The sequence below is a fragment of the Rattus rattus genome, chromosome 11 (assembly GCF_011064425.1).
Source record: "Rattus rattus isolate New Zealand chromosome 11, Rrattus_CSIRO_v1, whole genome shotgun sequence".
Lineage (NCBI taxonomy): Eukaryota > Metazoa > Chordata > Mammalia > Rodentia > Muridae > Rattus > Rattus rattus.
This window is the reverse complement of record NC_046164.1, coordinates 2,647,829-2,661,281: the sequence shown is the minus strand read 5'-3', so window position 1 is coordinate 2,661,281 and position 13,453 is coordinate 2,647,829. Positions and strand designations below refer to the sequence as shown.

Sequence of the window (13,453 nt, the reverse complement as noted above, 5' to 3'; positions counted from 1 at the left end):
GAAAAGAAAACAGGGAGGGGTTTCTCTTGTTGTTGCTCTTTTAGAGACTATTGACATCCTCTAAAGCAGCTTTTCATATTTGATAGGCTTCAAACGGACTGCACCAGAACCGCCCATAACACAATCCGAGATAACCACTGCAGGATGTAACCTGACCAGGCCTTTCCAGAGTAACGGGGCATAAAGAGGCCAGCGATTGTGAAGAACACAGTAAGGGAGGCAATGTGTTCCACAGTTTGCTCCTCCACCTTAACAATCATCCATTGTTCAACAGAAACAGACCACAAAGTCCTTCTTTCCTGCCGGCCTTCCTGTGGGTCAACTGAGATATACTAATATCCTAAATCTCAAAATGGGAGATGTCAGAAACACCTTTCTGGTTCAGAAAGTACTTACTTGGGTATGCTTTGGCCCACGCTCACCCACTTCATGGCACTATGAATGCTCTGAAAGTTATGGGAAGATAACTAACCCACTACTTCACAAGTAGGTTATGTCTTAGCTTAATAAGTGCACTCTGGCGATGGAAGAAACAATACTGTCAAAAGTGTACATAGTTCCAGACTTCTCAGTGGCAAACCTAATACACCATAGCTGTTTGTCTTGCTGACTACAGGTTAGCAGTTGGAGCACTGCTGAGTGGAACGGCCATGAAGCCTTCATGCCCAGGCAGTCACATGAGAGATCTCCAGTCCTGTGTTCCATGATCTGAAGCACACCGGTTAGTTTCATGTGAGCTGTCCTATTGTCAAGGTTGAGCTTCTTTCTGACAACTCCTCCTATTTTCTGTATTTAATACATAGCTGATCCTCTTGCTAGTGTGATGGGTAGACCCGAGCACCCACACCCAGCTCCTACCCAACTATAGCTGGCTACTTTTTTTTTGCAAACCACCTTTTGTCATCCAATAGCCACTAAACAGCTACTGCCTAGCACTAGCCTGGTACAAGTTACCTGCCTCTGCTCAAAGAGGGGACATCCCCGTGGTACTAATTATATTTCATAATTCTACATGAATCAGGTTGAGGCTAAATTTAGATGAGACACATCCTTGTTCATGGTTTTCTTTGTCCTGAACTGTTTCTCTTACTCAGTTTTGAGACCGCCCTCTCAACTACTGACATCTACCTGGAATTCCTGTACTCGAATCTGTTCCTAAGACAGTCAGTTTACTTTACTTACAGGACAACTGAAACTAATGGCCTCTAAGTCTAAGAAACTTTGTCTAGAATATAAGAATGTAGTCTGAAATCCCGAGTGATTTGAGCTGTTTCTCACCCTTAGTATCCAAGAGTACCAGGATGAAGGCTTCTCCTCTGCTTGATGGCTTTCTGTGGTGAAGTTACTTGGTAACTCATTTCCTTATGTAAAAGAACTCCTGTATAGCCATTGCTTGTATTTGAGCCTTGTTCATTAATTATCCTTTAAGTATGTTGCCTTTGCTGTACAAAAAGTATTTGTTGATACTATGACAGCAATGGCTGTTCCCTAGACATATATTTCCAGAACCCTCTCTGCCTAAACGAATGTCAGTGGAATTAGACTGGGTGTCTTGTCTGGGAAAGTTTCTAAATACCTCATAACTTGTGTTTTCTTGGGTTCCAGACTAAGAGGACATTGTACGGTAATGAAAGTTGTTTGCAAATATCTTGCAAAGAAGTAAGGAATGGTAAATTTCTCTTGCCCCTTGCAGGCAAGAGTTCAATGTCACACCAAACAAATCGACCTCTTTTATATGCTAGGAATTCTCTTGATATCTGTGGTCCAATCTGGCGAGAAAGGGAGGAGGTTTTCATCGAGCTCAAAAGGTGAAGTCACTTGAAATATTTCCTGTTACGTCCGATTGTGTGCACTTGACCTGCATAACTGCTCTCTTATTGAACTCTGCAAGGTGATTAATCATGTCTTGTGTTGTTTTTCAGATTTCCACATATGGATGTTTTCAGGAGAATAGACCTCACGTTTAGAGGTCATAATCGGCAACATATTTCTTTGCTTTAAAATCAGCAAAGCTGTGCCCTAATTTCACGTCAGCAGTGTAGCATCAGCAGAGTCCTTCCCAACAGTTGGAACTTCCCCAGGGATGTAAGATACCACGGAACAACGCCAACAAGAATTTTTATCCATATCCTCACAAAGATTAATGCTCAGGTGAAAATGGCACAGACACAGACGTAGAGATAGGCAGCTTCACTTGCATCAGCTCATTTGAAATGTCAATGCCAATATTTTAAAAGTGCCAAATGACTCTGTTATTGTTATCTGAGGATGACTAGCCTTCAAGCCTGTCTACAACCAAGGTCTCACATATAAAAACGTTAGGTATGATATGTCTTCAAATAGGTAATTTTCCAAAATTAAAAAGGTTATAGCTTTCCTAAGACCTAAATGTAGCTGACGCCCAGTTTTACTTCAACAGCACAGAAAAACACATCTGTATGTTTTCGTGTTATTTCGTGTAAGCTGATGCTAAGGGAAGGTTCCTTAAGACATCAGATAGACTGTACTTCATGAAGGAATACTTCCACAGCCACTGCTACGTCAAGTTCAAGTCTGCATTGTCCCCTGTGGGCTAATTCAGGTGACCCAGGACCACACTGCCACTGTCTTTTATCTGTTTGTGGGTCTATGATTTTTGATCATCATTTCTCATGCAAATTCTCTCCCGTCTTTGGGAGCAGGGCAAGTGGGAATAGACTCTCAGAGATCTTAGAATTGTCACATTACTTCTTTTTCTTAAGAAGCTTGTAACTTTGCATTAGCAGTTATACTGCATGCCACCCTCAATGTTCAGTGCTTTGAGTTTGAAAGTCCTCCAAAAGTTTTCTGAATCTAGGAGAGATGTCCAGGTTGGAGACATCAGCGGCTAACTGCTGACTTGGGAGTAATGACTCCACACAATTACAAATGTGCCGAGGGAAAATGTGTAGAGCATCCAGTGTGCCCACAGGGAGGTACGACACCATGAAAAGCTGTGGATGGATGGGGACGAATGCTGAAAAGAACCATGATGGGCTGAGAAATGAGGGGGAGTGAAAGGCTACCACAGCAAGGACAGACTTTTAAAAAGAAAACACAGTAGCAAAGGATATTCTAGAACACAAGCGCATTGTGAGGTTGTTATGAGTTTCCTGGGGATAGCAAACACAAGAGCGGTTTGGTGGGGTTGGGGGCGGGGTGAGGCAATAAACCCACCCAAACTCGACTACTTGTAGAAATAAAAAGGGGGAGTAGTGAGAAAAACAAGGATGAAGAAAAGGCCACAGATACCGACTTTGGACTGAGGCTGGGTAAAAGCTACAAATGATGTTACAGATCCAAACGACGTTATAACAGGACTGTCCACACAACAATACAAAGAAACAAAAGAGCAGAGTTCATGTTAGGGTATGGCGGGCATCACAGAGGTCTTGCTAACTGACTGAATAAAAGCCTTCATTGGGTCTAGAATATATAGCATATTCAAAGAAGAAATGTGTCATTTGTCACCCCTCTCCAGAGGACAAAAGTTAAACTAAGCTTTCAATTTACAATGAGCAGATAAAATACCATATCCTCAGTTAACACTCACCCTTAACAATGACTGTTTTTAGCATAGGCACGTTCTATGCAATAGTCAGAACGTACCCTAAAAATTATTTAACATTCATCTGGCATTCGAATGCAATTGAATATTCCATATTTCGTTTGTTAAATCTGGCAAGGCTATTTCATTTAGTTATGTGATATTTGAATAACAATAGTCAGTGGGAAATTAAAATAAGCTCCCACAGGGAAATCGAGAATGCCCTGAATGCGAACACGGAAATAAACTAACCTAAGTTTTAAGGGAGTAAAAAAAGATTAAAGGAATAGCAACAATATTTGCAAGTTTTCTTAGAGAAATAAAGTGTTTGCTCAGAAATTACTCAATAGCACAAGGCGATGAAGAGTGTGTGTGTACGTGCATGGTTAGGATAGCAGAAGGGGGGTGGGAGGGCAGTCTATTTCACTGAGTACAGAAAGGACAAGATTCCCACTGAGCCCTGAGAGCAGGAATGGGCTTACAGTGTTTCCAACTCCAAGGGAAGAAAGACAAACAGGAGGACGGAGTTAAGAAATGACAGGGAACAAGGCCTGTGGATGAGGAAAACGAGCAGTGGACTTGGATGTATGTTTCTTTATATCTGAGCAGACACACAGAAGAATTAGGCCCTGTGAGCCGACACACTCATGTGGAGAAACACAGAGCCACAGAGAAGTCATGTGACCAGTAGGATGAGGTAAACCACAGCATACAAAGGGGTAGTGAGAAAAAGGTTTAAAGAAAAGAACATCAGACATCTGAAGGTGTCGAGAAAGAGCATCTCCCGAAAAGAGTCTCATTTTCAAGAGAATCACCCTGCTTACACTAAGTGGATTTGCCCTGGATTCATAAAAATATAAGGATTTACTTAAAAAATAAAGTATCATTCTATCTCCTCCCCAAAAAGCAGGGAACATGAGCTAGAACAGACAGAGGTAAGTGATCATTGAACCCCGGTGACATGTACGTGCCAGCCCAGGTGACAGGCACATAGCAGTCCACTCTGCTCTTCGACTTCAGTGCATATCTGAAATATGTTTTCTACAACATATTTTTTTTTAAATTGGGACATGAGTCTCTTTAAACATACATAAGGACAGGATGGTTTTTACACCTGAACTTCTCAATGGGAGAAAACCACAAGATGCTATACATTGAAAGACGAATATGACATCCCGTTTCCCATGCAAAGGCCTGCTAACTGCTCTGTTCCCCCTGAAGGCACATCACATCGAACCACTATTGTTTCTATGTCTGGGCATCCAGTAGAATCACGTGGATGCAATGGTTCTTATTCCTATGACTGACAGAATCGCCAGGGTAGGATTGTTAAATCCACTGGGGAGTGCAACAAGCAAGGAGTAAATAAATATTATCCATCCTCATCGGTTCTCAGGCTGTGGGTCTCGACCCCTTTGGGGGTTGAACAACCCTTTCCCTGGGGTTGCCTAAGACCACCAAAACACACAGAATTGCTACATAACAGTAGCAAAAATACAGTTATGAAGTAACAATGAAAATCATTTTAGCTGGGGTCAACACAGCATGAGGAACTGCCGTAAAGGGTCGCAGCATTAGGAAGGTTGAGAGCTACTGGTCTACAATCTCCTTCAATACACAAGACTGATAAAACATGTGCTGTCGATTGACAGGGATACTATAGACAGGAGCTTTAAGAAGTAGCAGAAATGCAATCTCACACAGGGCTTCTCTCACCTGAGCAGCGATATTTGCATATTCTCCAATCTCACTTTATCATATACATAGCGTATACAGCCACAGTTGTTGGACAAAATGGTGACATTGAGGGGTTATTCTGCTTGGGAATAAGATTATGTTTCTGAAAAATTAAGACCACTGCTCCCACACTAACATGCAAAGCAAGCTAGGTAGTTTGCAAAATAAGAGTTTAAAAACCACCGAAGATAAGGATGTAAAGAAATGTAAATAGACTGAACTCTGAAATATTACAAGTACCTCATAGTAAAAGAGGCCCACGAGCAGTTGGAGCCCACTGCATTCTGTGACTTCTAAAAGAACTGAGACATTTGCCCTCTGGTGGGCAGCACAGCAGAGAAGCAAAGGACGGTCTCTCTTGGCTCACGAGACAACAGACTACTCCATGGGGCTTTCTGAGACACAGAAATGTCTCGATAGTACATGGAATATGGTGCTGTAAAACCCACCAAAATTACCACATCAAAACTGTGTATTAAAGGGATCCCTCTAACTAAACGATTCTTTCAGCTATCTGTCAGGGATACTGATGTAAGATGTTGATGTTGGTCTCCTGGATCTTGAAGCTGGAAGCCATGGATCCTAACACATTGAGATCTTGCACCAGCTACAGGGCCTCTCAATGCTTCTTTTCAATGACTATGTAAAGAATTTGTTTGCCGGGTGGAGAGAGAGACAACCAGCCATGTATCAGTAGGGCAAGTGGGAAGAGTGAAGATGAAATGATTCCAGTAACAAATGAGAAGACTTGGAAATACTTTCTTATCCTTAGGAACGCCTTGGCAGTTCCTGGAACGACCCTCTTCCCTGCTTTCCCCTGAGACACTGAGCACACTGCATAGGAGGAGAGCTTCCTGCTAATGAGGATGAAGGAAGGGAAAGGCTTTTCCTCCTCTAACACCTGGTTCCTGAGGCCTTAGGAGAGGAAGGCTCCCTGGCCAGGGGCTGCATGTCACTTCACTGCACCTTCTCTCATAACTTAATCATGGATGAAAAAAAGGGGTTAATTACGTTTCGATGACCACGTGTCCCATAAAGACACAGGAGAGCAGAGACAGTGTGGCTTAGCAAAGAGAGAACTTGGGCCTCTTAGAAGTAATAGCTACCAGTTCTTCTCTCCTTCTTGTCTTCTTGTCATAGTCACAGGAGGATACAGGCCAGTGGGGATCAGATCTGGGGACAGTAACACTGGCTGTAAGCAGCTAGCTGCTAGATCGGGCCCTGTGGTAGAGTAGGAAGCAATGTAAAAGCAAGTGTCTTTAAAATTTTTTATTTCAAATGAGCTTAGGTTTTTATTGGTTTCCTTTTAAAGCACAAAAAGAATTTTAATTAAAAAAAATTTTAAAAACCTAGAAGGAAGCACTTCCTTATCTATTTTAGGCAAGTCCTTCTGGGTTGCCTGGCAAAGAGATTAAATTTGAATTCTTCTATAGTGATTTCCAACATGTAGATATGTTCTTACCCACCACCCCGTCATACACACAGAGGGAGAGAGAGGAGAGAGGCACAGATACATACTCACAAAGTATGAAACATGAAGAAGCAAAGACATAATGTTTGAATGTTCTAGAGGTAAGGAATGAAGTCAGAGAAGCCAGAGAATACAAAGCAAGAGGGGGGGGGGGGGGTGTCATGTGAGAGCTCTCCAGGAAGGACACAAACTGCATCACTTATGCTTGTGGGCACTGGCTGCACAATATCTGCAGAAGTGTTCTGGTCTCCTGAGAGATGGGCACTCTCTCAATACGAGGTATTATGTTTTCTGTCTTTGTAACTGAGAGATTGATATTCTTTGGTTGGCTTCCATATTTGGCATTGAAGGAACAATCAGAAGCCTGAAACAGCACTTTCCTCCTTTTCTCGAATATAAAAGTTGTCTTCCAGCCTGTGACCTTCCATGCAAAACAGCTCATTTTAAAAACGTAATTCCAAGGCCTTAAAGGTCCCTGGTTACAAGCCATGGGAAAGGACACTGTGTGATGGATACTCAGTCCTTTCTAAGTAATGGGGGAAATGTCCTGGTACGAGCACCCTTAGTGAAGGGAGGACAATGCCATCCCTTCAGCCAGACAAGACCCTAGCCAGGCCAGAAGCAGACAGCGTTAGCTCTTGTTTTCCAACAGACTCCTTGCCCTTGTGGAAATATTTCAAGGTCACAATAAATAGCAGTTAGGTCCTTAAGAAGGTTTGAAAAGAATGTTATACCAATAAATTTTGGTTTCACAGTTCTTAAAGGGACTGAAACACTAAAAGCTGATGTTATTTTTGTTGTTGTTGTTGTTGTTGTTGTTGTTGTTGTTGTTCCCTCTATGGGCAACGAAGATCAGCGTTGCTCAATGGAGACCACACAGCAGCCTGCGTGCACCACAAACTTTGCAGGTAGTTTGAAATATCAAGTCACTCACCATGTCCGTAGAAGAAACGGTTGGCAGGTCCTCTGGGGCTAGTGTGGTATCATTAGATACTGAGAGATTAACTGTAAGAAAAAGAGAATTTTTTAATATGAAGAATAAAATAGAAATAAACTAGATGCATAATGACTTTTAAAATACAGAGGGGGGCATGAGTAGATCTGCAATAACGTGGGTATCGTAAGCGTATTCTTCTTAGACCTAAATAAAACAAAACCTTCAGCAGATTTGTACAGCAGATGTTTAAGAGATGACATTAAATGTTGACTGTGTTCTCAACCAATAACGCTCTAGCGCTTTCCTGGTTTATCTTCAAGGAAAAAGAGAAGTGAAGGAAGACTAATTGAGAAGAACTGACACATAGTCCAACCTTGGGAGCAGGGACTAAACTCAGAATTTTATATTAGTGTTTTTACTAGAATTCTGTCTCTGGTACATATTCAACATATATTTATCTAATGGAAATATTTACTGTCAATTATTAAGATGCTTCCTAGATCCAGATACCATGAAGATTAATTAAGTATTAAGGAATTTGTAGTGTTTTGAAAACTGAGCTGTACATGATAAAATCTTTGCAAAATGTGTGAAAAAGCACTAAACAGATGCACTAAATATAATGAGGATGAATATGTGCATATATATGTATATATAATCATATATATAATCAACCTTAAAGCATTTCCATATAATGAGGCATCATTTATAGACTTAAGGTGTGTCTTGATGAAGAATTAAACTAACCTTTACTTTGGAAACATTTCATTAGTTATTTTATGGGTCTAAAAATTAAAATGTAATATTTTAATTGAAACATTTCATTTTATCAGATAGACTCTTTTCCCACTGACAGAAAGATTTGCATTTTTAACTATTATACACAGAATATACTTAATTAGTGGCAATATGAAACAACATCTATTAAGCTTTTCTCTGAGAATCATATCATTTAATCAACATTTGATTCAAAAAGTGCTCTTTGGTTCTCCCCAATCCAGTGAAACTCCATACTGTCGTTTTAGCTCTCTGTACTTCAGAGCTTGTCTATGTAAACTTTTAAGGAGAAACGCATGACTGTGTTTGATAGTTGAAATATAAAATGGGTGATCGGTGAGGACGGAAGGACCATAGCTTTTCACTACTCATCCCCAGAGTTTACAATGTCTGAATCTTAACTCATAGGCACTCAAAGTGGTGATCCATGTCCAATTAACAAAGCTGGGGACTAGGTGTTTCCTTACTGGAAATGATCGAAAGTAAATACAGACAAAGGGAATGGACGAGACAGAGAAACCAAAGGAGAGTAAACAAATTTGGGTCAACATTAAAATCTATTCTGGTCCCTAAAGGCAATTCATTAGCCAGAAGGTAGTGCCTACCACAGCCTCCCTAACATAAGCACATGGTGTGTTTTCTTCTTCTATCTCATTGCATATCCCAGAGAGACTAAAAAGGCTTGGCCTAAGCAACAAGAAAAGAATTCTTAAAAAATAGTTAGTGAAGTTATTATTAGCAAAGCTAGGTTTATAGTACCATTTTGTTCTTGAAAAAAAAAATAACAAAGTCCACCTTCTTATGTGGTTCGAATAGGTATGGTCCACCATAGACTCAATGTGTTTGAATGCTTGGTTCATCGGGAATGGCACTATTAGGAGGTGTGGCCTTGTTGGAGAAGGTGTGGCCTTGTCAAAGAAAGTGTGTCACTGTGGGGGTGGGCTTTTGGGTTTTCATATAAGCTCAAGCTGTACCCAGTTACACAATCCCCTTCTGCTGCCCGTGGATCGAGACGTAGAACTCCCGGTTCTTCCAGGACTATGTCTGCCTACGTGCTGCCAAGTTTCCACCATGATGATAATGGACTGAACCTCTGAAACTGTAAGCCAGCCCCAATTAAATGTTTTACTTTGTAACAGTTGCCTTGGTCATGGTGTCTCTTCGCAGTGATGGAAACCCTAACTAAGACATCTTATAGTACTCAATGCGTTCACTTTTAAAGCATGGTATAGGTCTAAAGATTTATCATAGTCAACAGAGTGTCTGTCTAGCAAGTATGGGCCCTGGGTTTCAACCTTGATGGTAGTTAAAGAACCAAGGTGGGAAGTGGCATCTTGGAGGCAGGAGATCAGAAATCCAAAGTCATTCTTGGCTATGTAGAAATTTGAGACCAGTCTGGGATACACGAGACTCTGTCTCAAAAAGAAAAAATAGATAGAAAATAATTAAATAAATGAATGAATTACAAAAGAAGGAAGGGAGGGACGGAGGGAGGGAGGGAGGGAGGAAGGAAGGAAGGAAGGAAGGAAGGAAGGAAGGAAGGAAGGAATCGTCCTAGAACAACACACCATAGGTAACCTTCCTCACATGATTTGAATATTGGGTAAGGCAAGCCACCTGAGAGATGCCTTCTCTAAATGTGCAGTCAGAAGGATCACCTGGATTTGAACCTAATTGATTCTGGATTCTTTCCTTTCTGCCAGCATCCCTACTCATCAAAATCTAGATGATGATGTTAATGGACCAGGGACTTAAGGTGGGACAGGGCTCACCAGTGAGTCAGCACTCAGGAAATCCCAGGCACTGTTCAGTGTCTGGCAGACTGCACTTTCTCAGTTAGCTTCTCAGTGCAACTTCACCAGCTTCCCATGACAGGATGTTGAGAGTTTCTTTGCAACACACTTCTCTGCATTCCAACAATGGTTAAAGAGTGGGGGAAGGAAAGTAAGACTCTAACTCTGTGGGATGATTATAGATGATACAGAAATTAAAATAAGAGTTTGAACTTTCAGTAACTGCTCCCAAGTATTGGAAATATATAAACTCCACTTAATTATATTTCTTTATATTTTCAGTGTCTGTCTTAGATAAACTAGTAAAGTACACTGGCCCTAAAAATCCCAGGAGAGCAGTATCTAGAGAACAGGAAGACATATATAATACTTTCTCTACTTATTTTAATAATCATATATATATACATATATATATATATGCACTTCTATAAATATACATTGGCAGAATTTGGTAGAGTCCATAAATGAGATTAAAAGTAAATTTCTTTAGGCTCACTGATGAGAAAATGATCGATTACAGCTGGGCTCTTGATCTACAAGGGCCATTGGGCACCATTTAGATCCAGACAGAGTATAAACACTTTGGCATCCAATTGCAGACTGATCCATTTATAAGGCATCTGCAATATCCTTAATTAGGATTCTGAAAAGGTCAAAAGGAAAAGCCCAGACACGCTGCACTCTGTCTTCACTCTCAGCTCAGCATCAAGACTTGGGGAAAAGTGCAAGTCTTTGCTTTGCGGGCCTGGCCAACTGAGGTCCAGCCAGTCACTGCCAGGCCAATCCACTATTTGGATTTTCATTTTTTGGTCTTCCTTATTTCCTTATGTATCTAGGTTGAGCTGATCCTCTAGAATGGCTGTCAGAAATAGACCTGTTAAAAGTGTGTCTGTCAGTTTTCAATCTTAAGCCTTTCTTCTTAGTGCCTGTGGAGAAGTCTAGAAAAAGAACCAGGAGATATAGTGGCTTCAGCTGCAGGAAGGGACATGTGTTCCTGTTGGCACACCTCCCACACAAGGTAACCACGGACCTGATGCCAAGGCTCCACATGGCCCTTCTTTATACACTAGCAGGACTAATAGCAACAGGAGGAGGTACAAGCTCACTAGAGGCCATGTGGTCAAATGGGAGCAACAACTGAGTACTGTAGGCAGGTCTGGCTATATATACAGTGCAACACAAAATCGTATCAGAGAGAGGGACATAGCAATCCTGGCCTAAATTTTGACCACGCCGTGTTCTGAACGTAGGGCTCTGAAATTCCTTCCCATACCTCCTTCCCTGGTCTTGAAGGAGCTACTTCGCTTTTTCCAAGTTCCCAGTCCTTCATTACTGTAGTTGGATTTGAGTCCAACTACCTCCCTCATAAGGCGAGGGAGCAGACTGTTGGCTCCATGGGAGTTTCAAGGTCAGAAGTAAGTAAATGGTGCTAATTTCACTATTAGCTCTATGCCATGGAGAACACAGACCTTGATCTGGGGAGGCGTCAGCTACTTCTCAAAGGTTTTGTAATGATTAAATCTATAGATAACTGTGTTATTTAAACATAGGTTTGCCAAAATTCCCTCATAAATGCCTGCCTTTTGGGTGGTGCTTACTAAACACCAGGCTAATCTGAATCTGCATCACAACCGCGTGTCTGGGCTACAGTAACTCAGAACTGCGAACAAGGAGGATCTTAAGGCTACTCTGTTATTATCAGGCTTCAGTGGTTAATTCTGCTCTAAGCATTGCCTTAAGGAAATCAACTAAGTGGGTAACCGATATAAGATAAGGCCAAATCTCCTTCTTGCTACAGGGCATGTCATTGATTTCAGGGTCCTGGATAATTTGATTATGTCACTTCTCTTGTTAAAGCTGCTTCTACAAAACCAGCTTTTGTAGATAACGGTAAAGCGAATCAGGAAAATTCTGAGTTAAACAGCTGAGTTAGCACTCTCTTCATCTAAAACAATGCTATCTAGAGTTTTAAGCTTTTTGGTTACAGTCTTCATTTCCCTAAGTACTTTTACCAAGCCCAGTGCTTGAGCTCTCCTGTGACTAGCAAGTTAGTTTAGCCTGAGACACTGTGCTCCTAGTTAAAGAGCAGAGTTCCAGTGGATGGCCTAAGTGAAGTATATTTAGTTGTGTTTCCCCAAAAATGTCTCCTCCATATCTACCCATCATCACATTCCCAATGTGGTAGAGACATGATTCCAGAGAAACTTGTCCAAATGCATGCTGTATAGAACACAACGCCAGAGAATATTTCCAGGTCTGGTGCTAATCGCTAATCCAAACTCATTCCTGCCCACCCCGTCTCTACAAGCATCATAGCGAAGCTGCTCAAATATAGGTTAGGACAGTGAAAGGAGGCTGGAGGGATGGTGTTTTGGGCATGCGCGGCTTTTGCAGGAACCACCATGACCATGAATGACCAGAACAATTAACTGTGTTAATGAAGCACTCTTCCAAGAGCAAGGACCAGGAACAGTAGAGCGTAACTTACATGTTCAAGTTTTGCAATTACTTTATGATTTAAACTGACTTCATAAAAATAAAAAAAAAAGGAATGACCTACCATAAAAGAGAAATTGCATTTAGTATGGCACCGTTCGTAAAAGATAAATTAGGATCATACCGCATTTCCTCATTTTCTATATCTGGACTATGAGACAGACACCTACTGAGCACACGGTTGGCCCACAGGATTCACAAGGAACTGTGTAGTTCTTTTCAATGGCGGTCACATGTTATTATGGTATCCATCTATTAGGCTGAAGAGGAATTATGTAAAAAAGAAAATAGGAGTGAAATTCTATCTTAGTGGCAATTGCTTCTGAGCATTCAGACGTCTGTCCATCCTTGAATAAGATAAAGGTGAGGGCATGCAGAGCCCAGCTAATCCAGTTACTTGGCTTGGTCGTATATTTTCACACGGGGAGAAAGGCCATCGTTTACTCTGAGAGATTACAGACAGCGATACGTTCGATGTCTGAGAAAGAATTTTCTCCTCTTAATCACTCATCCATTATTAAGCACGTTCTCTCTGGAACAGTTAACAACGAATCAATAAAATATAGCCCGTCTGTTACCAACACCATGTCTGTCCCCCGAGGCTATTTTTCTTGCTTTTTATAATTCATCATTTTTAGCAAAGCTTCTTTCTCCTCCAGATAAAGGACCAACACCTG

The 13,453-nt window shown here is 41.3% G+C and overlaps 1 protein-coding gene across 1 annotated transcript in view; it reads right to left on the bottom strand.

Annotated features, from left to right (window-relative positions):
* The window catches only part of Slc4a4 (solute carrier family 4 member 4), a 331,652-nt gene that overhangs the window by 54,636 nt on the left and 263,563 nt on the right, over positions 1 to 13,453 (bottom strand). Inside the window, exon 16 of the mRNA XM_032916131.1 lies at positions 7,708 to 7,778. Within this exon, the coding sequence (XP_032772022.1) occupies positions 7,708 to 7,778 (71 nt within the window). The remainder of the gene's footprint in view (positions 1 to 7,707; positions 7,779 to 13,453) is intronic.